Below are 27220 nucleotides of genomic sequence, written 5' to 3' on the forward strand. Positions count from 1 at the left end.
AATTTTTTCCTTGGTTTCCTCTCAGTGTACACATCAAATAACACAAGAGGTAGGCTACAACCTTGTCTCACTCCTTTCTCTAGTACTGCCTTCATTTCATGCCGTTAAACTCTTTTAACTGTGGTATGGTTTCTGTGCCTGACTACTCAACTAAAATTCTAAACTGAATAGCACCCATTAGCCTCAATATATTGTTTTTCACAAATCTGCCATCTGCTATTAACTGTAGTGCTAAAATTTCTTCAAGGGTATTCCTCCTTTCCCTAAAACTGAACTGTTCATGTCCTAATTTACTTTGTTTTTCTTTCCGTTCTTAATTAAAGTGCTCTTGTGAGTGTTTTTGCTACTTGGGAAGCAAGAACAACCAGTCATTGTCTGTATTAATGTCCTACGGGTGTGTATATAAAGCAGGAAAGTGCGTAATGATAAAATTTTGCTTAGTAGTTTAATATGGATTAATGAAGACTGTGAGGAAGGCCAGTGAAGTGATGTATACACTAAATGAATAAATGTTGTAGACATTTAGAAACCATATTGTATGGAAACAAGTGATGAGTATTGATGCACAGAGCAAGCCTCCGTGGGCTCGACACAATTCTTGAACAAAACGAGGTATTAGTTAGTATTATTCTCCATTGCAGAGGACAGAAACAAATGTAATTTGGATGTAGTGAAGGCAGTTATGTAATGTTTAAGAACACCACATATGTTGAAAATGTACCACTGAGACTGAGAAATGTACTGTGCATGATCAGGTTGTACACCAAAAGGCATTTGATGATACATGTTGTGTATTCCGGGGCTCTGTCTTGTGAAAACTGAGATGTTGAAAACCCGTCACCATCAATAGTTTACCGCTCCAGTTGCCTGGGTATGGTTAACGAGGACTCTTCCTTTCTGTCTGCTCGTGTACCATTCTTCTGTAAGAACTGTATGCCATCTAATTCTACTTACTCCTGTATCCTCCTGCACTTGGTCCATCCATACTTTCCTCGGTCTTCCTACTACCGGTCACATCTTTATGAACCAATGTGTTATACCTCAATGCGTTTAGTGAGGCTAGGATCACGTTACCTATGGAACAGACTCCTCATAACTTCCTAAGATTGTGTGATGATGCCAAAGCATTTTGACTCTGCTTGCAATCAGTCTGAGTGGTTGCAACAGCTCTAGATGTGGTGTGTTGATTCCTTAGCTTCTTTGCAGAATCTGCACTCTTTTCTTCTGCCAGTTTCTTGAATATGGCATTCAGTGCATTACTTCTGATGGCTTGTTCCTGTGTAACAAAAGTCAGTCCTTAATTTTCCTTTTTTAGTGTTCAGTTGATCTGCCTAGGTCAGGTCTTTTCTTCATCTGTTTTGCCTTCAGTTTTCTCAAAAAACTGCCCACATGACAATTTATTGCATAGGCTGTCAGTATGCCAATGGAGAGTAGTTTCCTCTATAGAGTCTTGCTTTGCTGTACTTAAAGAATCTTCCCGTTGTCGACTCCAATCAGAGCCAATTTTTACCCCACTTTCAGGTAGTCTGCCAATGTGTGCTGGTCTTTTACCAGCACCTTGAGTCTGTGTTTTACTGGTGTCCAGTTCATGATGCCTATAGTGTTTCTGCCAATGGGTATGGCCAAGGTATTGCTTGCCTCAGTGGTACTGCAGTCTTTAAGTTGGCTTTTCAAAATCCGCTGACTCTTTGCGTCCACTCTTTTCTGGTCAAATCTTTTACGTGCCCACGCTTGAAGAGCAGAGGGAATGGCGGCACCAGTAGCAGTAACAACAACAATAATAATTGTTGTTGTTGCTGTAATTATTATTATGTGGTTATGTAAATGTAGAGCAAAACAATTAGGTCCCAAATTGTCAAACACTTTTGGATGCCCTGATAAGTTGATATTTCCAGGCATGGGAGAACAGCACCCAGCGTCCTCGCTCCTGTGTAGACACAGCGGCTGCCCCAAATGGCCTCACATCTCTCACGGACCTGGCTTCAACTGTTCGCAAGAGGTGGTCGGGAATCCAGCTGGGCTCGAGGCTCTTCCAGGTACGTGTGATAGAAACTTTTCCTCGTATCAGTTTGAACGGAAAGTACTGTTACAGGTTGTCAAGTTCAACTTTTCACCTGACCCCTCTACATACCTTTTAAACCCAGCAGCAGTTCTGCTGTGCTGCCCTGGGACTAGTAGTTTGCTGGAGAGTATGGTTTCTTTACAGTATAGGGACAGTTATTTAGATGAAGCAATATTTTTGTGCTCTCAGTGAAACATACGCTGTGTTTGTTGTGCGAGATAACTTGAAATTACATTTTTGTGCTGAGTGTAAACATTCTGACAGTGCATTTAGGCATTGAATAGAGAGAACTTGTCAACAGCCTACATTAGAATCATCATTGCCTCAGATGTAGAGCCCCACCAGCATAATATAAAACGCTTCCAAATGATACGTATTGCTATTTCTGTTGTCTTCAGTCAAAAGACTGTGTTGGTGCAGTTCTCCACATTAATCTGTCCTGTGTGAGCCCCATACCTCTGCGTAACTATTGCAGCTTTACACCCATTTCAGCCAGCTTACTGTATTCGAGCCTTGGTCTTCCTGTACAATTTTTGCCCCACCGCACTTACATCCATTACCAAATTGACGTGTCTTCAATATCTCGGGATGTGCCCTACTGACTGATCACTTCCTATAGGGAAATTGTACTGTCGAGATCCGTCCCTCCAAATTTAATTCAGTACCTCCTTATTAGTTATTAAAAGTACCCATCTAATCTTTAGCAGTTTTCTGTAGTACCACATTTCAAAAGTTTCTCGTCTCTTCTTCTGCCATTCAGTTTATAGTTGTTTGCTGAGTATCAATGTAGATGTAGATGAATATTTGCACAGTATAGATGTAGAATTTTAGTTAGGCCAGCAGCTAAAAACTCCATCCCCTAAAGACTACAGGCCCTGTAGTGACAATTTTGATCTGTACCTGTGTTGTACCGATGATTTTCACTTTTGTTTGGCAGCTATTGTTTCTTTGAAAAGACTTGTATCAAAAATGCCTCAGAAGCTCCTTTTCCTTTTTTCTCCATAGTTTGAAAATCATTTATCACATGCGTCTAACACTACATCACACAGGCCTTCGACCGGTTGGGAGCAGAAGACGACTCGGACCCTGACGCAGATACGGACGATGTAGAGGTGGACGAAAATGTGGCCCGACCGGAGCCGGACAGCTTGGAGCCGCAGGAGAAGCAGCCACCGACGACGCGGGGACAGAAGGCGACGGCTGACGCGCGGCCGGCGACCACGGCAGCAGAGCGCGGGGCAGTTGGGCAGCCAGCGGGCTCTTCGCCACAACCGGCTGCCGCTGGGGGCAAGTTCCGCCGGCTGCAGATGAAGTGGGAGCTGCTTAGTAACAAGGTACCCCAGCCTGGCTGCAACTTCGCTGTTGGGTCAGTTATTGGTGATGTATCTGTGTATGAGGGATACTGAGAAACTAACCTCCGATTGGATGCTAAAAGTAAACAAAAGCTTGTAATTTCCAAATACGTGTATGATTGGTAAAAGAGAATTCAATGTTGTGTCTGTAGGATCTCTTGTTTCATTGTCGTCGTGTAAGCAGCAAGCGATTGAAACGGACGGCACTTTTCCGTCTCCCACCAGTTGAGAGGTACATTCTGTTATTCACTTCCTGCGAGTGGGAGGAGACGGTGCCCCCGAGATTCTGTCAGTAGTGCTGTTGGGGTTATAAGGGATGGTTTTGTGAGAGAGTGGTGCAGAAAATTCTCAGCAGGTCACACAGATGTGCATGATAAAAGTCATTGAGAGAGAGACCTTAAGATGAGACTGATGAACTTGGTTAACATGTTGATGAAATTGTGTGCACACATCATCAGTTTACAATTTCCAAATTTTCTCAAGATGTGCTTGAGATTTGAGCAACAAGCCTCTTCATTGTTGTCACAGGATGGTTAGGTTACTAGAAGTTTTGTGTATGGTTAGTACCAAAGTGTTCAACCTGATCATCAGAAAAACAAAGTCTGGGTTTGGCCTTGACATTTCTTCAGATTTGACATGAAGAGGTTGAGGAATTTCTGAATATAATGGACACTGGGGTGGCACACATGCTCTAAGGAATAGTCCAAAGATTGAATGCGCACTTATTCTTCCAATGTCCCAGAAAAATTCAGCCAGACACCACCAAACCTCAGAATGGCGGATACATTTTTTGGGATCACAAAGGAATTTTAATAACAAATGAATGATAATACTGTGACATCAGAGTAAGCATATGAAGGTCAATATGAAACAAACATCAGTGTATGATTACAGAAGGAATCATTCTCCTTCATAACTTGAATCAAATAAAGGAAAGGCACTCCTTTTGGCTGGAAGATTCTTCAACATCTTCACTGCAATCCGGACCTGGCACCAACCGATCTTCATCTCTTTCAAAAGATAAGGGCCTGGCTGACTACTCGACCTTCACAACCAGCGATGCCCTCAATTATGCTGTCAACAATTGGCTGAAGCACCAGGCAGCACCATTCTTTGATGAAAGGATAAAGAAGCTGGTGTAATGGTACGACCTGTCTGGAGAAGTACTGTCAACATGTAAACACAGATTGTACAGTTGTTAATGTCACTGATTGCAACTGTTTCATAGCTGTTTTGCATTGGTTCATGAACAGTGTGACATTGCTTTCGTTAACTGATGTCATTATTGCATGTGCTAGTTGTTATACTTTTTTGAAAAGTAGCGCATCCAACACGATGAGTTGTGTGAAGAAGCTAAGTGATGAACAAAATAGCAAACAATCTATTGAACAAAATATAATGTGCCATTCATACATTTACTTCTATTTTGGGTTTTCATACCTCAATCAATAACAATAGAACTCTTATTGGATCACTTTGTTTGTCTGTCCGACTGTTAGAAACCCTTTTTTTTTTCTGTAATGGGTAGATGTATGCAGTTGAAGTCTGTCACTTCCTAAGATTTACAGTCTCGTGGCAGAGTAAAAAATTGAAGCTTCTAAGTCAGCAAAGTCCAAAGATAGGGCTATTTGTCACATATTCTGATTCTCTCAAACTCGCTGATCAAAAACTTGTTTAAGAAGTAAGGTTTCACAGCACAGCCAAAGGAAAAAAATCCAAAATTGTTAATTTTTAGTTATATCACACTGGGGGAGGGGAAGGGGGGAGGGGGAGTGGGAGTTACATCCATCTGCGGAGACCCATTTTTCTCAGGAATGAGTAGACATATTAAGTTGAAGGTTTCGGGCTCCTTTGCGGTATAATAAAGGTTAGCTTCTAAGTCAATGCAACCAAAACATACAGCTAGGTATGTTAGAATTTTTAGTATTAACTCACTCATGAAAACATATAAGGCACTTCACGTTGACCTAGAATCATCAAAGTTGGCAAAAAACAAGGTTTCACTATACAGCCAAAGAAAATAAATCTGAAAATTGTTAATTTATAATCACATCCACACACAAATTTTATTGGCATGTGTTGTCAGACTTCAGTCTTGAAATTAAAACATTCTCAAAAGCCTCGGAATCACTGGAACCAATATCTTGCAAACATCAGTGTCGATAACCGGCAAAAATCATTGACTCTAGATTCTTGGAATGGATGAAATGTCTGTATACATCATTAAGTCTGTACGGAACCCTCAGTGAGCAAGTCCTATTCACACCTGGTCAATTTTTTGTGAATCATTCGTATCGGTTGGATTAGTTTTGTTGTTGTTGTTCCGAGATGGAATGGAATTAACCCGACCTTGTAAGTGTTGACTGAACAAGTGTTACACTAGTCATTTCTTTTGTGGACAACTTAAATTTTTTGTAAGGTTCTCCCAATGAATATCAGCCTGGCATCTCCTTTTTCCCCAACTAATTTTATTTGATCATTCCACGCAAGTTGCTCCAGATGGATATTTTACAGCAGTTACTGTTTCCATAGATTTGTCACTCTGTAATGTAATCTGCCTCTGCTTGCAGTCACTTGTGAAGAGTAACGTGTTCCTATTTTGAACGGTTCCTGAAATATTGGATGTTAACAGGCCAGTGGAACAGAGTAAGAGTGTTATTCACATGTTACTCCGGTGTTTTTACAGGAACCGTCTCTGTCCCCACAATCTGGGGGCAGCAGCAAAACCACCTCACCTTCGGAGAGCAGCCCGTCGTGCGTGTCTTCTAACCACAGCAGCAGCAGTGGGGGACCGGCCGCCTCTCCCGGGGGGCGTGCTGGTGCGGGCAGTCGCATCCCGAGGCCCGTCGCCTCGCCCACCCGCCAGCAGCCGTCCGGCATCCCCGTGCTGTCGCCGGCCGCCGCCAGGGTGCCCAACGGTACGTCGCTCCTTATCGCACAAATATGTTCTCGTGCTCTTGCCGACTGCCTCGAGATTTAATAACTTTGTACATTGTGGTCTCCATCACTGGTTACGGCAGGAAATTGCGACAGCTTGAAATTTATTTTCCAAAATAAACTGTCACAAATGCATTACAGGTTCTTTTGCTTTCTTTCTTTTCTTGAACATCAGGTTCAGTCACTGTATTTGAAAGTAGCTGTTCCATAAAGAAGATACATTGAGCCACGATTAAAAGACACTCACCTCAGGCCGGAGTGCGACGTCATGTGGGATGCGAGCAGCAGTAGGGGGGGGGGGGGGGGGGGAGGAGGATGGGGAAAGGGTAGTATTGTGCAGGTAGGGAGAGAGATGAACACTGTCCGGTGGAGTGTGCGGGGACTAGACTCCACTGGGCACGGTGTCAGGGAGGTGGGGGGAAAAGGGACATAAAAGGAGAGGAGCAGGGAAAGAACAGAGGGCTGCAAATAAACAGGGTGGGAAACTGAAATGGGGGAGGAGATGTTAGAACATAGAGGGTGGAAACTGTTGGGTGGAGGATGTGGGTACAATACATTACCTTATTACCACAGGTCGAGGCAAGGACGATTACGGGAGCGGAGAATGTGTTTTAAAGATAACTCCCATCTGTGCAGTACAGAAAAGCTGGCTGGAGGGAAGCGTCCAGATGGCTCGGGTAGTGAAGCAGCCATTGAAATCGAGTGTGTTACGTTGTGCCACAGGACGGTCTACTTTGCTCTCGACAACAGTTTGACGGTGTCTGTCCGTCCTGATAGCCGTACTAATATAAAAAGCTGTGCAGTAATTGCAGCAGAGCTGGTATGTGACGTGACTGCTTTCACAGGTGGCCCAGCCCCCTATGGGATAGGATAAACCTGTGACGACTGGAATAGGAGGTGCTGGGTGGGTGGATTGGGCAGGTTTTGCACCTGGGTCTTCCACAGGGATATGATCCTTGCGGCAAGGGGTTGGAAGTAGGAGTGACATTGGGACGGGATAAGATGTCGTGGAGGCTGGGTGGGTGATGGAATACTACTTCAGGAGGGGTGGAAAGTATCTTCTGTAGGATGTCCCTCATTTCAGGGCACACATTTTTGCATCTAATAGTTTCTTTAAAAAATAAATATTTCATAGCAGCCGGCAAGGGTGTGCGAACGGAAATGGGTGTGTCGCACCTGACTGTCCGTCATAAATAAAACCCAATAACTTGAGAACAAAATGCGATACCCTTCTGCTCTCAAATTTAAATAAAATTTTGGCACCTTACCTACATTTCATTTGCTGGTATGTGTTAACTAAGATAAACCGTACATATAGTTTGCACACTCTGTTTAAAATTTTGTGCAGTGTTTTACTTAATTTGATGCAGCACAGTATGTATGATGGATAATGAAAAGAAACTGAGTTCTTTATTGAGTAAAAATATCATTTACAAGATGCTCAAAAATCAGATTTTCTCACATAATAGACAGAATGCCGTCTCTCTCTGCACGAGCACCAGAATTTGGCGACCAGAACAGCCGAAACGAGTCGGCCTCAGCACGGAAAGCAAAGAGTTCGTCTGTTGCCGCGAAAGGGTTAATCTGGCAGGAAATTTCAGGTTAGGGAGAAAGGAGCAGGCCCGTCAGACGGCAGGCTGCGTGTGATCCACCTGCAGAGAGCACGAGAGGAGACCGTTGTCTTTCGTCATCTCTGTTCTGTCTGTCCGACCTTCCCTGATCCTCCCTCCTTTCCTTCGTGAGGAAAGAACAAACAATTTTAAAAGCTGGGTATAATTTCCTCTGCTTTCTACAGTATATTTGTATTACGTAGATCATCTTGTTGTGTGTGGCAGAGGGTACTTTGTGTGCCTCTGCCACTTACCCATTTCCTGTTCTAGTTGCAAATGAACCACGGGAGGATCAATTGTTGGTAAGCCTCCTTGCAAGTTTGAGTGTCTCTGATTTTAGCTTTTTGGTCTCTCCAGGAGACATACGTAGGAGGAAGTGATATGTCTGTTGAATTTCTATAAATGTCCAGTCTTGGAATTCTAAACAGTAAACTACAAAGTGATGACCTTGTAGTGTCACCCACTGAAGCTGCACGGTCATTCTGTGATGCTTTCACACTTAATAAATTAAGCTATGATGAAACATGATGCTCTACTTGGGATCTTCTCCATTTCCTGCATCAATTGTGCTCAATAAGTGTCCCGGACAGAGTGTGACATTAAATTAGCTGTCAAATGAGGGTTTTTCTGAGTTATCTGCTTCTGAGCCATTTTAGAGAACAAGTTTTTTTAAAGAAAGAATAGCTGACAGATGAAAGTGAAAATTTTGGGCGAAACATAGTTCGAATCACAAGATGCCTGGCACTCACCTTTGGTATGATTAGTTTTATGTGGTCATTCCACTTTGAATTGTTCAGTACACATTCAGATATTTAATGGATGTGGCTGCTTCCAGTGATTGTGCAGCAATCGTGTAATCATACAGTTTCCACCTATTTATGCTCAGTATGTTACATTTGTTTATGTTGAGGGTCAACTCCCAATCATCACTCCCACAAAGGTCTTCTTTCATTGCAGCACAATATTCTAATGTTGCAGCTTTTCTGTGTACTACAGCATCATCTGTGAATAGCCTTGTGGGACTTCCACTTTTATCCACTACGTCATTTATAAGTAGTCTGAAAAGTAACATTCCTATAGCACACTCTCGGTGTACACTCAATTACTTTTACATGTGAAGATGTCTCTCTGTGTTCTATTTGATAGCACCTCTTTCAGTCTAATCACAAAACTGTGTGCTCGTATTTTGTTCATTAAGTGACTGTGTGGAACATTATCAAATGGCTTACAGAAGTTGAGGAACATGGCTTTGATCTGGACACCAGTATCTACTACCCTCTGGGACACACAGGCGAACAGAGTGAGCTGCATGTCAATCAATCATTGTTTGTGACATCCATTTTGATTCACACAGAGCAATTTTTCATTAATCAGAGGGCTCATAATAGGTAAACATAAAACGTGTTACAGACTTACGCAATGGATGGAGATCAGTGGTACGGGCCTGTAGTTGTGTGCGTATGTTTGATGATCTTTCGTGAAAACAAGAATGATTGCTCATTTTTCGAGTTGCTAGAAACACTTTATCCACCTGGGATGATTAACTGCTGCTAAAAGATCAAGAAGTTATTTCACATAGTCCATATATAGTCATTTGGTTACCGTATTTACTCGAATCTAAGCCGCACTTTTTTTCCGGTTTTGGTAATCCAAAAAACCGCCTGCGGCTTAGAATCGAGTGCAAAGTAACCGGAAGTTCCGTAAAATGTTGGTAGGTCCGGAAGTTCTGTAAAATGTTGGTAGGTGCCGCCACAATTAACTTCTGCCGTCGAATATATGTAGCGCTACAGAGGCATGCTTTGCAGGCACAAAGATAAATACTGGCGCCAAAACCTCTGCATCAGTAAATAAATTAAGATGGAAGCCGAGATTTTTTTCTCCGCTCCGAGTTTCGACCTCTGCATTTTCATACGTTATCCAACGAAGTAGATACAAATGCCGTATTGTTCATCTTCGAATGTAGCAGCCTTTCAATGTACTATGAAAATCCGACTGGCAAGACTGTTTGGGATGTTTGTCAATATGGCCAACTCTACGTTCTGAATTTTTTCCTACTTGTGACAATACATGGTTGCTAAGAGGAACTTTTATGAATTGTGAATCACATGCAGTATTCTCTTCACCATCAGAATAATATGAATATAAACATTTCGCCATGTATTCTTTCGTGTTTGCTGCTATCTCATTTAAATCCTGTCTGCCTAATAAACTACGAAACTAGAGAGAGAAAACAGCAAACGCGGAAGAATATACATATCATGCCATGTTTATATTCGTATTATTCTTACACCGAATAGTGATACAGTCAGAAATGAAGCACGACAACTGACTAGATTTTTAAATCTAAGATGAGTCTAATTTCTGTTCAGAATGTGATATACTAAAGAGGCGTTTTAATATATTTTGTATGGAATCTAAAATTTAAAAACCTCTCTCACACCGGCCTGATTTAGCTTCACTGATCAGGATAGTAAAAACATGTGTATATTAAGGGAATTTTCATTGACAAAGCAGGCTTATCACATTCACACAGTTCAATACTGTTCTATCCTGATTAAATTAAGCTTAACTTAAATTCCATAAGGCAGTGAAGCAATTTCGAAGTCTCGGTGCGACGAAAATTGTCAGTCGATCTCCTGGAAACATTTGTAATAATTATTAACTTTTGGTGATCACATGGGGAAGACCGGAGATCTGCTGGTAAGATCGTGTTAGCCTATTTATTTGAAGTAACTGGATATCTTGAGCATACAAAACGGCAGGTTCGTCCAGTGTAAATCAGACGTTCCCCACTGATCCCGTGCAACACAGCGTAGTAAGCAATAATAATAATCCGTTAAATAATACGCGAACACACTTACTTTAGTTTAGTTCATGTATTAAATTCCTTCTCATACAGAATCTCATCAAGATGGCGACTAGCTCAACAATACATACATATACATCCTTCTTTCACGACTAATCGGCAAGAAGTCCTCTATTCTTTTTCCTAAGAGAAAACATAGATAGCAGAGAAGCTACTCCATGGAGTAAATGGACGCTCCAAGGAATAATTAGGCTTGAAACTACTTTGCCTTGATAATCGGTAAGATAAGAAGAGATATTTCAAGATATGTACTGAGTTATACGATTTATAAAATTTCTGTAAATATCGCGGAGAGACCGCTGCAAGAGACATTACAGCATCTGCAAAGATTTTCAAATGAAGAAAAATTTTGCTAAACTCTCCTTCACAACATCTTCTATCACACGCAGTCTATTATTTGGTTCTTGTTGATTATTGTCAAGAAAGCAGCAGTGTAGGTAACAACAAATAAGTCTCTTGCCATTGTTTCGCTAATGAGACGATTCCTCTTTTTTTTATTTTTTTATTATTATTATTTTAATTGGAAGCGGCGGTAGCACGCACAAAAGCAAGATGTGCCGCGAGCGGCGACAGGTCATAAGCACTCATTATCAATATGCGACAAACAATGCATGACACAGTACAATAATGCATTTTCAGCTTAGAGTGATGTAAACACCTATAACAAAGAGAATGGCACTTATCAGATCAAAGAAAAATAAGCAATCAATTCAAACCAGACGAAGCATGTGAAAAAGGAAGGGTAAACGTATAAATACGGACGGAGCACCTGACGCATAGCAATGGCTACCTGGTAAAGCGTAACTGCTAAGCTTTCGACTCGAACCAAACTACTGTAGCTGTATCGTCATTCATTCGACCTAAATTGTGTCTCATATTACAATGGACCAACTTTGTTTCGATTTGGAGGTGCAGCCTAAAACTTTTCTCTCCCCTTGAATTTCGAGTCTCAAATTTCAGGTGCGGCTTAGATTCGAGTAAATACGGTATCATGTTGGGCCCAATTGCCTCTTCTCTGTTAACCAAATTTACTTGATTTTCTATCCCACAGTTTCATTTTTTCTTTCAGCATATACTAGGAATTACAGATCCTCACGTTGCCCGCTTGCAATTTTTGACAGTTTCTCAATTAGTTCTTCTTTTCATATTGACCATCTCTGGAGCATGGTATTTTACATGCACTTCTCCTTTTCCCTTGACTGGACCTTAATTTTAGCCCAGTATTACTGCATTCATTTCCTGTGCTGTTCCTGCTTTAGTTCAGTCCACATTTTAAGAGTTTTTAGTTTCGGCTTTTCCTGGAAACCGACATTCTCTCAGAGCACGTTCTCGAGTAGAACGTATGTACGGATATCCCAGAGAATATGAATTTCTCGATCTTCCAGGCCTTGTACGAGCAATGTGGCTGAGAAAACAATCATCTTCCTACTAAATTTAATTTTTCTTTCAATACTGTTACTGACACTGTCATTCTTATACAGGCATAGTGACGAGGCGCTCTTCATCTGTAACACCGGCATCTTCGAGGCGGGTCTCTGCGCCGCCTTCTACACCAGTTTCCGCAAAGACATCTCCGCCGGCGCCGGCGGAAGCCACCGAGAACGGAACTGTCGCGGGGGCCGGTAAGCGCGGGATCCCGCGGCCCAGCAGGGTGGACCGCGTCTCCTCCGGTGCGCCCGCTCCCCGGCCGAGCAGTCTGCCGTACGGGCAGACCGGGGCGGCGCGGGGCGGGGGCACCCGTCAGCAGCAGAGGCGGCCCGTGTCAGTGTCTGCGGGGAGGACGGCGGGCACGGGGGCGACGGGTGCCTCCTCCTCTCCACGGTGAGGCTTCGCTGTAGGCTGGCCAAAATAAGCTGGGCACTGTGTACTGTGCAAACCACAGTGACCTGCACGCAAGCATTACCCGTCAGCAAATGGAGTGCAGGAGGAATGACTGCTTAAGTTAGTCTGATTTCGCCTCTGCAATTTGTATGGGGTTGTAATATATTTCTTGATTCCTCATTTAATAAGAGGGTCATTTTGAAACTAATGGCTCCCCTTTATTTCCTCGGAAACCGCAACACAAAGCACTGTGATATAGTTAACTAGAGCAATATCACAACCACAGAATTATCATTTTTTCACACAACCAGCACTATTTGCTATGCACTTTGGTCAGATATGAAAAAGTCCTGCATGCTGTTCTCATAAAAACCCGAACCAGCAACTAGCCATTGTCGTACACCTTTGAGGTCTGCATCTGAGCCTGGAAAATGTTGAGTACATAGTGTATCTTTCATAAGTGTAAACAGATGAAAGTATGATAGTGCCAAATTGGGACTTTAAGATGGTAGTGGTAGGGCACTCCAGCCAAAAATAGCAAAAATTTTCTCAGTTGCAAAACTGTCGTGGACCCTTGTGAGACTGTGTTATGAGCGTAAGTCTTCTCTTACTCGTCTCTGGAAATTTTGATAGTTACATTAGGGTCCGAGACATCCAAAAGACTCCCTCACTGCCTTATCCCAGAAGACACACAACTTTTTGCTAGAGATACCTGTGTCTTCACCTATTGGCAGTCTGACACTTGACGGGTAACTCAGTTGTTTCGAGAAGTGTTAACTTGAGAGAAAATAAGAGGAGAAATCTTGAAGAATATCAGCATGATATGAAGACAGGCAGGTAGATCTCATTCTAGAGCAAAGTAAAGTTGTCAGTGAGATGGATGTGTACAGGTAGGTGATTCATTACTCACAGCTTTGGTCTTAGTAATAACATAGGGTAGAAATGCCAAGTGGAATGGTCATTGGGTCCGTAACACTACAGATTTTCCAGCACTGTTAGTTTAAATAAGAAAAGCAGCCTAAACTTAGTTCATGACAATGAGTAATGGATAAGGGTGATCAACATGGAAAGTGAGATGTTACAGTGGTGTTACATGGCTATGTGCTAATATTAACATTAATTTAGGTTTCATTTTATTCAGTCACCATTTAATATTAACATAGGCAGATGTATTCTTTTTAAACACAAATATGAGACTGTCAGATATCATTACTCACACTGCACTCTTGACTTTTTGACCTTGATAATCGATCTCTTTGGGGACTTTCTGAATATATGAGCAATTGTTTGTAATGTCTTCCTTCCCCGGTATTTAAATTTTCAGTGGTCGAGCGTGGATATGGGATCTGACCATCTTACCTAATACGAAAATCTCTCTCTTTACTTTACAAATCTCAAAATTTCTTAAAGGTGTAAAAATTTTGCTTTGGAAGGATAGTAGAGCATACCATTTTACGTTGTTTATCGACTTCGTGCAAATACCACACTTCTAACAGTGCCTAGACCCGACGATGCACATATTAAGTTGAATGTATTCCACTTTCAAACTGAAGTTTGCCATCGCTGTATAAATTAATCATTTACCTTGCAACATTCCACAACAGCCTTTTTACAACTCTTCAAATAATGTCTTGCACCCGCGGAAGAGACCGACTAAGAATGACAGAACTGCTTCCTCCGCTGGTATTGTACAAGGTGTACAACTTTGCTTTCGCCGTTTGCCGATAGGTGACGACAACGGTAAGTAGTGGTCAAAAGAAACAGATCGCAGACATCAGGCAGTTAGCTTGGACCTCGTTCAAACATTAGTCGATTTGTGTCTGCATCATAAAGTTGTTCTCGATTGAAAATGTTAGTTTACGAGCCTAATTCTCGTCATTTGCAGGAGGTGTTACTGTTTTGTTTCAGTGTGAAGCAAACAGTAGCTGAGTCTAATCGAATGCTCTCAAGTATATACAGTAAGGACGCTATCAGTGAAAGAATGTGTCATGAATGGTTTCAACATTTCAAGAACGGAGATTTTAACATCGTAGACCGGCATAGTGGTGGAGGAGATAATGTTTTCGAAGATGCAGAATTGGAGACATTGCCGAGCGAAGACTCCCGTCAAACTCGAGAAGAATTGGCACGGTTAGTGGGAGTGACACAGCAAGCCATTTCAAATCGTCCTAAGGCTATGGGCATGATTCAGAAAGAAAGAACTTGGGGTCCCGTGTGAGCTGAAACCAAGAGACGTTGAATGGCATTTGTGTGTTTGTGAACAGTTGCTCGGTTCCACGTCGATGGCCAAACTGAATATTCACGGCTCCAAGGTCGTGCTCTGCATTTGGTGGGACCGGCTCTGCGTCTCGCGCTATGATATGTTGAAACCAAGTGAAACAATCACAGGTGCTCATTATCAAACACAATTAATGCGTTTGAGCAGAGCATTAAAAGACAAACGGCCGCAATAGAGCAAGAGGCACGATAAAGTGATTTTGCAGCACAACACTTGACCCCACATTGTAAAAGAGGTCAAAACGTACTTGGAAACATTAATGTGGTAAGACCTACCCCACCTGCCGTACTCTCGTGACATTGCTCCCTCTATCACCTGTTTAGATCAATGGCGCATGGCCTGGCTGACCAACACTTCTGATCTCGTGAAGAAGTCAATAATTGGATCGATTCGTGGATCGCTTCAAAAGATGAACAATTTTTTCAACACAGGATTCGTACAGTGCCTGAAAGATGGGAGAAAGTAGCGATGGAAAATTCTTTGAATGATACATATGTAACCAATTTGTTTCATTAAAGCCTCAGATGTTGGGGAAAAAACAGCGGAAACAAAGTTGCACACCTTCCACAAATAAACTGAATCATTACACACATTTTTTCCTACCAACTGACGTAATACTACCGCTCTTGTAATTCATCCCCTTAGGAAGCAGTTCAAATAGTTTCGGCACACAACTATTCTGCACAAAACCTGAACGAGGACTGTCTTTGCATATTGGCGTACGATTGTTAGTGTGTGCATTGTCAAACTAAAGAGCAAAACCGTGCCCCACTGAAAAAAAGCATGCCCGGCTCCAAGTTCCAGAGAACCCGCGATGCATGACAGTACTACGTCGTACCGCTGTCGATACTGATATCCTTGGCATGCTGAGTAAAAGATCGTGGTTCCCTTACAAGGCTCAGCTGTAAGTTACATGTTAAATAGCTGTTTGTAAGTAGGTTACTAGGAAACTGCAGTTTTTGTGTGAGAAGAGCTTGCTTACAAATCGATAGTCCAGCTTGCGTTTGAGTACTGCTGTGCAGTATGAGATTTGAGTCAAGTTACACCTGCTTGTGACATCAGACGTTTATGAAGGAAAGTGTAAATGACCAAAAGTGTGTTTGGCTGGAAGAACAATACAGTATGGGGAAAAAGGGAGAAAGTGGTTTAGAAAATGTTAGCAACTATTTTAAATGTTACGTCAGTTAACATTGTTAAGGCTTTCATGTTTTGTTTCAGTAAGGTAGAATGAGACCTTTAATGGGACACACAGTAGTCTCTTAACAGTAATTTTTCCTGTGCTTCATGTGTTCATGTGTTCATGTAGCTGGAGGAAAACCTTTGAGTGACCAAATTGTATACAATGATGTGTACACATACATTTCTATTTCATGTACGGAAGATTCACCTGGTAGTTCTTTGCGTTTTTGTTGCACCTGATAAGTTTTTATCTAACGCACTTAAACTTGTGTGCATAAAGTCTGTTTGTGTTGAGTTTGCCAAGCTTGAAACAGGTTTGTTGACTCTGAAGATAATGTAATAGCAACTTCATTTTTAGTTTAGTTGTGGTTGGCATCCAGCAATTTATGGAAGTTGTTGCTTCTTTTCTGCAACATCTTCCAACATTATTAAGTGTTTGCGGTAAATGATTTTGTTTTCCATCATGCATACATTAGTCACACCTCTTTAAATTAGGCAAAAAGTTATAGAAACTTGTATTAATGATATATACAAATTGATAATGTAGTATAACAGTAACTTGTGTTGGTGATATTACACATGAATAATGTACTAATAAAAGATTGACAACTACAATTTGTTTGGGGTCAACACACAGTTTTACTGATGCTAAATGAATTGTCAGTGCTGTAAATTGATACAAAAAAGTAAAGTTCGATCATTTGTTATTGATATAAATATCCGTGTTTAATGAAAAACCATACGTTAGGGAACAAAGTTTTCAGACTTCGCAAAGTAAGCAGTGATAAGTTACGGATAAAAAGTTCTCTGTAATCTTCCATGTCAAATTTGGATAAAATCTTGATCTTTTGATGAATACTTTCATCGTCATAGTCAGGAGATATGTCTCACTGCTCGAAACGGGCAAGATTCCCACTTTCGTGCCAAAAGGGCAGCATCTCATTGGCCATATTATGTCACGATGACATCGCGGAAATGGCTTGTACCGAAGCAGTGTTTATGTTCACAGATTAGGTTTCTGCACTCTACCCAACATCACTTACAGTGGTATCGTTTGTATCAGGTGATAAACTACGAGAAGTTTTCTTCTGTACTCTTTATCAAGTGCACACTTCCCTGCACTGCTACGTGTGTAACTGGTGTTTCTATTGAAATTTTAATCACTTAGTCCAAAATTAAACTATTGAACTTTCTACCTCAGACTGTAAAATTAGACTGTGATGAAAACTTCAATAGAGACATCGATTATGCACTTAGCTACCCGACGTGAGTGATGACACTGCTAGTGAAGTTGAATAGATTGCGCAAACATAATCTGAAGATGTAGAGGGCACCAGCTCAGTATGCGCAATTTCCGTGTTGTCTTTTTGATGCAATCCAACTGATCAGATGCTGTCCTTTGGGTATAAAGGTGGATGCCTCACCAGTTTCACAGTAGTCGGATAGAGCCCCTGACGAAGATAATGGAGATAATCGTAGAAAGTTTGGGATTTTATCTGAATTTTGTACAGCAAGTTTACTGAAAGCATTTTACCCAAGGTATTTGTCACAAAAGTCATTGGAGCCAGCACTAAGTTAAGAGTGCCTGCTTCCAACTGTGTCAGGATATCCAGGATCTGTTCTAAAGTAATTGACGATTTTGCGAAAAGGTGGAGTTATTCGGAGTAGGCTCAGATACACTAAGGCATTTTGTACTGGGACTCTGAACCAGGCCCTTTGCCTTTTGTGTGCAGTACTGACTAAGCTATCCGAGCACGACTCACGACCTGTCCTCCCAGCTTTACTTCCACTAGTGACTCGTGTCCCCACCTACCAGACACCTCAATAGTTCTCCTGCGAAACTTGTCATACTAGCACTCCTGGAAGAAAGGATATTGCGAGCGTCCTGGGTTCGAGTCCCGGTACGGTGGACGATTTTAATCTGCTGGGAAGTTTTGTATTAGTGCACTCTCTACTGCAAAATGAAAAATTTATCCTAAAACTGCATAGTTATCATTGGCTCAAACTGTTCCCTCTAAAGTCAGATTTGGTGTAGGGGGGAAAAACTGACAGGAATGCTAAGGTTAGTGTGGAGGATGTTTAGGGAAGTGTTGGATTCCTGTTAAATGTTTTGACTGCTTTATTTCAGTCATCCACCTCATCTTACCTAGTGCTAATCTTTCCTCCCTTCCACAATTACTACACCCATTGTTTCCTATAATTTGCACTCTTTGTCTGCTGCTACAATTTTTTGCCATTTTCATACTGAGTCAACTATTTATTGGAACCAGTGGAAGTCTCTTCTTCTGGTAAAGATCTTCCATTGACTTCTTTGCTCACCTATTCTTCGTATTACATCATTTTGTACTTTACATGTACACTTAATTTCTTACTTTTTCATATCTTCATATTTCAGATTCTCCCGCAGACTTTCGATGGCTCACATTTCATTTCCGTACAGTTCTCTGCTCCAGACCTACACCTTCAGGAATTCTCCCTCTATTCCATGTCTGTATATGACATTAGTAGGGCTCTCATACTGAAGAAATCTTTCTTTGCCTCTGTGTGTTTACTGCCAGTGTCTTCCTCGCATCAGCCATCTCGTGTGATCAGACTTCGTAGGTAAAACTTCCAGTTCTATTGCTACTCTATCGTCTTTGATTTACTTCATTTATCCTAAAGGCATTTTCTGTGCCAAGTGTGCTGTAAACTCCTTTTGCAGTTCTTCCGAGTCTCCCTTGCAACTTGCCAGAAGGGCTATAAGAGCGATACTCTCGTGTAAAACAGGAGGCTGCGAAAGTCATACGATTACCGTTCATTTAGTTGACACGATCATCTTGTAGGCCACAGCTCTATAGTTGGAAAAGGCAACGAGTATGCCTTTCACTTATTCATTTGCGACACCTGCAACCCCCCCCCCTCCTCTTCATTCCGTTTCTCAACTCTTTTAGATTGTTGCCAAGTACATAAAAACCATGACTGGTTATCACTTACCAAAAAAGGTGTATAAACTTGTCAGGTGATCACGCTAGCCACTACATTCACTGAAGGTTTACGATGCACATCTGTGTCATATAGTACAATAATATGGACTAACACAGGTGTCAGTCTGAATTTATCACTTCTCGTGTGTGACACACATTGTGGCCCAGTGTCGGTGTAATTCTGGAGTGTCGAGAATGTCGACTACCTTCTGGTGTCTTGTCAAATGCCTTATTCCACCCAAAACTTGATGGGGAGAGCTAACAGCTTTCTCTGTACAGACTTGTCGTAAGAGGTATATCATTTCAGTGTCTGTTTTACGATATTTATTGTATAATGTTGTCGGACGTTGTGCTGTGTTTTGATGCACAGCTAGTTGCAGGAATGGCACCCCGTAAGAACTGTTGCAAGGCATCTGCCTCGAGCCTAGCTGTAAGTTCTCACCGACCGTACGAGGAAAAACATTGGCGCCTTTCCATTTCTGTATGTTGAATAAAATCAGTTATCACTGTGTTCGTTTGTTGACGAACTACTGACACTTTTGTAGTATTCTCTTTGTTGTTACCCATTTCCCATATTTTGCCCACAATCTGCTGTTCACCATTACCTCAAATCTGATTTTGCAGATTCTGGCCACTAATATGGGGTGCACATAAAGTTCGGGAACTCTTCCAATTATTTACTGCACAAGAAGCAAACATTGTACAGATATCATACATATGACATTTTTCCTGAAAGGTTCCCTTCACCCCCCACCCCCATGTGTACTGCCACAGCATAGTTTGGTAATTTGCCGATAGTTAGTGCTAGTCACAAACATGGAGAGTTCAGATGCGGAGCGAGCTTTCTGCGTGTTGGAGTTTGGCAAAAACAAGTGTGCTACAGCTGTTCTATGGATCTTTAGAACTGAGTACGATAAGAAGCCACCAACGAGGAAGGCCATTTACCACTGGCACAACAAATTCATTACGACGGGTTTCTTGTGCCCGGTAAACAGAAGTGGACGTCCCAGTGTGAGTGAAGTAAATGTGGAGCACGTACGAGAGACATTCGTAAGGACTCCAAAGAAATTGGTGTGTCGTGCATATCGAATGTTTGCAAAAAAAAGCTTTCAGAGTTTCTTTTCAAAATGCAATATTTATGACATCTGAACAGTGTTTAGTTCTTGTGCAGTAAATAATTGAAAGTGTTCCCGGACTTTGTGTACACCCTGTATGTGACGGAATGATATACGCAGCATCAGCGTGCCAATTGCTTAGTTTGCTCTGCTAAAGATTATCAAGAGGATATGTATGTTCATTGTGGCTGCAGATATTGAAGATAGCGTATCGGCAATGCTCTATGATTCACAGTTTATTTTTATTCCAGTTGCTTATGTATGAAGCTTTTTATTTTACAGACAAGCATGTAATCATATTAACTCTTTTGTGCAGTGTGTATATCTGTTTCTGTGCTTTGTGTTATGTACATGTTGTGATCGGCTGTTTCAATTTATTTGTTTCTTTATTTTGGTTGCTGCATGTTTTGCTTCATTCAATTTTTTTCTGAAATTATTTTTGCAGTAGACCTCACTCCTGTGTTTACAAAGGAACCCATTAACACATGCTAACATTGGACAACAGTTGAGGTAAATAACAACACTCCATGAAGTATATACATTTTATGTGTGAAAATTGTAAATATATTATTTTATGTTAACTTGCATCCATAGTCTTACAGCATTTTGGAAATTATATGTTCCGTCTCTGCTGTTGTTAAATTGATATACTCCTTTTGTCAAAACAGTTCCAGGAAACTTTTTTTATTTTATTTCTGAGTTCACGATACTGGAAAGGAACAAATGTTGCTTGTATGTTATCTGGTATGAGAGCGCCCTTGAAATAACCTTGGCCATATTTCTGTGCAAATTCATTAGGTGGCAGGGCTATGTTTAGCAACACACTGGTTGGGTTCTTGGCTCATCACTTGCGGTGACTCAGTGGATTCTGATTATGAGCAAAGAGTGAACATTAAGTTTTGAATTAAATTTGGGAAAATCTCTTGTGAAACATGGCCAATGATTGACCAAGCATGTGCAGGTGAGACACTTTCAAGAAGTTGTGTTTACAAGTAGCACAGAGGGTTTCGTGAAGGCAGAGATTCAGTGCAAGACAATTTCACAGCTGGTTGCCCGTGTGCAGCACATATTGATGCAAACATGGACCATGTTAGGCAGCTATTGCAAGAAGACCATCATGTAACTGTGCGTGTGGTATCAGAACAACTTAATTTGATCGTGATGTGTGTCATAAGATTTTACGCGAAGATTTAGGGAAATGGAAACGTAATGCAAAATTTGTCCCTCGCACACTGATGAACAGAAAGAGGAAAGATGAAGAATTTCTGCTGAACTAGTGGATAGAGCCAGACATAGTCCGTCATTTCTGTCAAAGATTATTGGTGGGGATGAAAATTTGTGCTACCAGTATGACTCTCACCTGAAGCTTCAAAGTGTTGAAAGGTGGGGTCCTGGATCACCAGCCTTAAAAATAAGTCAGACGACAACCTTGGAGGACAGACGGTGTTGATCACATTCTTTGATAGTAAAGGATTAGTTCACTACAAGTATGTTCCTCTAGGTTAAACAGTGAACCAAACTCTTTACATCGAAATCTTGAAATGTGTACTTGTGGCATTCTCAGGGCTGGTTCTTACTGCGTGACAATGCAAGACCCCATATCACGTCATCTATTATCAAGGATCTGGCCAGACATTCTGTTATTGCCATCCCACATCCGCCATATTCCCCCGACCTCTCCCATTTCGATTTTTTTCTAGTTTCTGCAAGTGAAGAGGCAACCGAAAGCTTAATCGAGATATCACAGACATCCATCGGGCTGTGACAAATGAGCTTACAAGTATCCCAGTTGAAACTTTCCCTGCTTGCTCCAGAAACATTGGCAACAGTATATAGATAGCCAGGAGACTACTTCAGTAGGAGTAAGGATCACTAATTGGTAAGCGTGATTTTCTGTTTTTAAAAAAACTTGTCCCAGAACTTTTCTGACAAAGCGAGTATTTACAATTGCCGTTTGGACTATTGTGCTGTTGTCAATTAACAACTATAATTACATGCAATTATTAAAAAGTAGCTGTATTTTAGTGATACATTCTGTTCTCAATTTTTCTTTCTTTTTCAGAAAAAATTTTTTTTTTAAAGTTTCACCACTTCCTACCACACTATGAAGTGCATCAATGCACAAACATTTGTTAAAGAGGACATCATCCTCATGTATACTGTATCTATCCATTTCGTGTCAGCTTCATAAAAAATAGGATTCCTTGTCATCCATATAAAAGTAGTTAGCAGTTCACTAAAATAACATCATTATGTCAAACAAGTTTTTAAGTACGTATTCACTTGCTCAACATATTACTTCCTATAGTAATTTCTAGGAAATTCATGTAAATATTGCACGCTTGTTTATTGCAGTGCATGCGACATTAGACATATGCAGGAAGTGGTAAAACTTTTTTAAATAATTTCTTTTGCAAAACATTTTGAGAATGACTTCATTCCTAAAATTAAATTTTAATTTTCCAATTGTAAGTTGTTACAGTTGTTACTTGAGAAAGCCACAATAGCCAAAATAAATTAATTAATTTAAAGTGGCCCATGCACACACACATTATCATTTATAAATATATTTTTTGTGATTAGCAAAAGTCATAATCAGAAGGGAACATTATATATAGTATGTAGAATGAGTTATTGACCAAATTTAAAAGTTTCTGCAATTTTTTAAATCTCTTACTACTAGTACATGATAATGAGTCATGATTAGTCTGGATTATGTTATGTTTAACACATATATGCCAGTGCAATTAACGTAAAAGTATCTATTTGGAAGTTAGCAGCAGCCTATATTCAGGTGGAGATGATAAATTCAATCTTCTTTAGATATGCTGAACATTTACTGATGTGAATTGAAATTATGCTGGAAAAGATGTTCAGTACAGTGCGGATAAAGATGTTTAGTTCAGTACAGGTGGAAGAGATGTCTCAGTTTAATCCTACGCCTCCCATTTCCTCCTTCAGAGATTTCAAAATTTATTTCTGTTACAGAACAGTGTCTATGTAGTACTTATTTTAAAAGAAAAAAAAAGCTCACTTCCCCATGATCACTAGATTTACATTTGAGATACTGAGAACCATAAAGCCAAACCACCAGTCTCATAGGTCTTACTTGATTTTTTTGACCATGTCTCAACGTCCTGTATTTTTGAGCAAGAAATAAAAAATTACCCACTTTGTTATGAAATTTTAATTAATATTTAGAGCTATTTAAAAGCACACCACATATACAATTATGATCTATTCCAGCACTTCATCCTCCTCATGGCTTGAGGTTCAGGTACAACTGTCTGTCCGCCAAAGGCATGAAATATAGTAATTTTGTTACATCTTTGTGTTTCGTGATTGATGTCTGCTGTCCATCTACACTCATGCTCATAAATTAAGGATAATTCTGATACATGGTGAAACAACGCTCTGTTGGGCGGTTTGCGGGTTTAAATCACCTCGGGGTATGACCATGCGGTGCATCTGACCTGCGGTCGTCGCACAGTGGCGCTGGCAGCAGTCCACAGACGCAGAGGTGTGTTGGTGCGTGTCAGAGTATGGTGCAGCGTGTAAGTGTGCAGACGTTTTCAGACATGTTGATGGTGACTGTGTGTTGAAAATGGCTCAAAGAACACATACTGATGACGCTATGAGCGGTAGAATACTAGGGCGACTGGAGGATGGTCAAACACAGCAGGTCGTAGCACGGGCCCTCCGTGTGCCACAAAGTGTCATCTCAAGATTATGGCAACGATTCCGGCAGACAAGAAACGTGTCCAGGCGCTACAGTACGGGACGTCCACAGTGTACAACACCACAACAAGACCGATATCTCACCATCAGTGCCCGCAGAGTATTGCAGGTAGCCTTCTCGGGACCTTACCGCAGCCACTGGAACAGTTGTTTCCAGACACACAGTATACAGATGACTGAACAGACACGGTTTATTCCCTGGAGACCTGCAAGGTGCATTCCACTGACTCCTGGTCACAGGAGAGCCCATAAAGTCTGGTGTCAAGAGTACGGTACATGCTCATTGAAACAGCGGTCCCAGGTTGTGTTCACGGACGAGTCCAGGCATAGTCTGAACAGTGATTCTCGCCGTGTTTTCATTTGGTGTGTATCAGGAACCAGGTACCGACCCCTTAATGTCCTTGAAAGGGACGTGTATGGAGGTCGTGGTTTGATGGTATGGGATGGGATTATGATTGGTGCACGTACACCCCTGCATGTCTTTGACAGAGGAACTGTAACCGGTCAGGTGTATCGGGACATCATTTTGCACCAGTATGTCCACCTTTTCAGGGGTGCAGTGGGTCCCAACTTCCTCCCGATGGATGATAACACACGGCCCCACCGAGCTGCCATCGTGCAGGAGTATCTTGAAACAGAAGATATCAGATGAATGGAGTGGCCTCCCTGTTCTCCAGACCTAAACCACACCGAGCACATCTGGGATGCTCTTGGTCGATGTATCGCTGCACGTGTTCAAACCCCTAGGACACTTCGGGAGCTCTGGCAGGCACTGGTGCAAGAATGGGAGGCTATACCCCAGCAGCTGCTCGGCCACCTGATCTAGAGTATACCAACCTGTTGTGCAGCCTGTGTAGGTGTGCACAGTGATCATATCCCATATTGATGGAGGGGTACTTGCGCAGTAAACAGTGGCGTTTTGTAGCACGTGTGTTTCGGACCTTATCACCAATACCGTGAACCTACAGATCTGTGTCGTGTGTGTTCCTTATGTGCCTATGCTACTAGCGCCAGTTTTGTGTAGTGCCACTACAGTCTGCAATGAGCACGAGTGTATGTATTTGGGCACTAAATTTTGCAAGGCATATCCAAACTGTGGGCACTTGACAAATGGTGGTCTCACTTGATATAACTTGCGCAAAATGGCCTCCCGTGACTCCAGAGAAGAATAGGTTAGTTTAGAAAACAGTTCCTGCCAAACTGTTGAAAACTTCATCGTTGTAAAATTTCTGAAATTTACTTTGTAATACACTTTTGGTGCGGCAGTGAGGTCGGTAACACTCTTAAAGGTTCTGAAATTCTCAGCCTCCATTTTACAGACTGTATAATGTTTAGCTAGCCTTGCTTTCTGTATAACTTGACACAAACATCAGGTGAAAAAACTGTTTCAGCTTTCCACTTCTCTTTTTCAGTCTGACCAAAGGCAACATCACATGACAGAAAAGTGTGGCTAAGAACTAAAAATTTGTCAATTATCTCCTCAAATTGGCCAGACTGAAATAATACAAAAAATGAAACTTACAGGCAGATTAAAACTGTGTGCCGAACCGAGACTCGAACTCGGGACTTTTGCCTTTCACGGGCAAGTGCTCTACCTTCTGAGCTACCCAAGCACGACTCGTGACCCGTCCTCACAGCTTTAATTCCACCAGTACCTCGTCTCCTACCTTCCAAACTCAACACAAGCTCTCCTGCAGAACTAGCTCTCCTGGAAGAAAGGATATTGAGGTGACATGGCTCAGCCACAGTCTGGGGGATGTTTCCAGAATGAAATTTTCACACTGCAGTGGAGTGGTAGAGCACTTGCCAGCAAAAGGCAAAGGTCCCGAGTTCGAGTCTTGGTGCGGCACACAGTTTTAATCTGCCAGGAAGTTTCATATCGGCACACATTCAGGTGCAGAGTGAAAATTTAATTCTAGTGTACAAAGAATAACAAAGTAATAATGAACTGCTTTTCATTCCGTGTGTGCTATTATAAAAACATGTAGGTGCCTGTTTATAAGAGATGCCGGCTGAGGACACGCCTTCATGTGGTGGCGTTACCAGCATCACTCTGTAATTCTGCAGGTGTGATGTTAATTTCTCTAGTAATGTTCTGTTAAAGATCGTCTATTGTGTGAGGACTGTCAACATACACTTGCTTTTAATGTAACCCATAAATAAAAATGTCACAAAGTTTAAAGTGTGGAGCCCCCTGACAAGTCTGTCTTCATAGAACATGTTGGAGACAGGGCCTTACTTTGGTTGGGTGTGTGAGCAGTTGCTCCATCTTGTTGGAATACTGCATACTGCATACTGCTTACTGCTTACAGCATCTGTTAATTGTGCACAGAAAGAGTCAAAGATCTCTAGATATCATCACATTATCACAGTAGGCTTCTAATTTCATATCTTTGGTTGATTGGTTTGGAGAGCAAAGGAACCAAACTACAGGGTCATCAGTCCCTTCGTACCTTTCAGTAAACAATGACACAATGTACGAGACTTACCAACCTGCCGTGATAGCTTCCTTACCGATTTGCGGAGACTTCTCACAATGCCGGTGCAAATTCTGCCTATAATTTCAGGGGTCCTTACTGTCAGTCACCTTTTACTCTGCACAGACCCTAAGGATCTCGACTTCTTGTACATATCTCAAATAGTGCTGGTTGCGGGGTTTCCTACCAGGATACTTTTTACATTCCATGATGTAGCCTGCCTTTATGTAACTACACACACACACACACACACACACACACACACACACACACACACAGAGAGAGAGAGAGAGAGAGAGAGAGAGAGAGAGAGAGAGAGTTTGATGAGAGACCTTTGTGTGAATGTTCATATATAAGCGCTGGCAGGTCGATAGACACACAAACATACACACAAAATTCAAGCTTTCGCAACAGACTGTTGCCTCATCAGGAAAGAGGGAAGGAGAGGGGAAGACGAAAGGAAGTGGGTTTTAAGGGAGAGGGTAAGGAGTCATCCCGGGGTTGGAATGACTCCTTACCCTCTCCCTTAAAACCCACTTCCTTTCATCTTCCCCTCTCCTTCCCTCTTTCCTGATGAGGCAACAGTCTGTTGCGAAAGCTTGAATTTTGTGTGTATGTTTGTGTGTCTATCGACCTGCCAGCGCTTTTGTTCGGTAAGTCACCTCATCTTTCTTTTTATATATAATTTTTCCCACGTGGAATGTTTCCTTCCATTATATTGTTCATATATAAGTGTAGACGCACAGTACAGATAAAACTGTTTCACTGCAAGAGCAGCAGATGTCAGGAGCACACATACATGCTACTGTCTCAGAATTGCCG

General features: G+C 41.6%; 1 protein-coding gene across 1 annotated transcript in view; it reads left to right on the forward strand.

The window, feature by feature from the left end:
- Positions 1-27220, forward strand: part of LOC126428345 (uncharacterized) — a 240841-nt gene that overhangs the window by 204974 nt on the left and 8647 nt on the right. The window contains exons 19-22 of the mRNA XM_050090278.1: positions 1896-2036; positions 3112-3396; positions 6101-6332; positions 12309-12648. Coding sequence (XP_049946235.1) covers positions 1896-2036; positions 3112-3396; positions 6101-6332; positions 12309-12648 — 998 coding nt within the window. The remainder of the gene's footprint in view (positions 1-1895; positions 2037-3111; positions 3397-6100; positions 6333-12308; positions 12649-27220) is intronic.

The sequence above is a fragment of the Schistocerca serialis genome, chromosome 12, assembly GCF_023864345.2.
Source record: "Schistocerca serialis cubense isolate TAMUIC-IGC-003099 chromosome 12, iqSchSeri2.2, whole genome shotgun sequence".
NCBI classification, from domain to species: Eukaryota; Metazoa; Arthropoda; class Insecta; order Orthoptera; family Acrididae; genus Schistocerca; species Schistocerca serialis.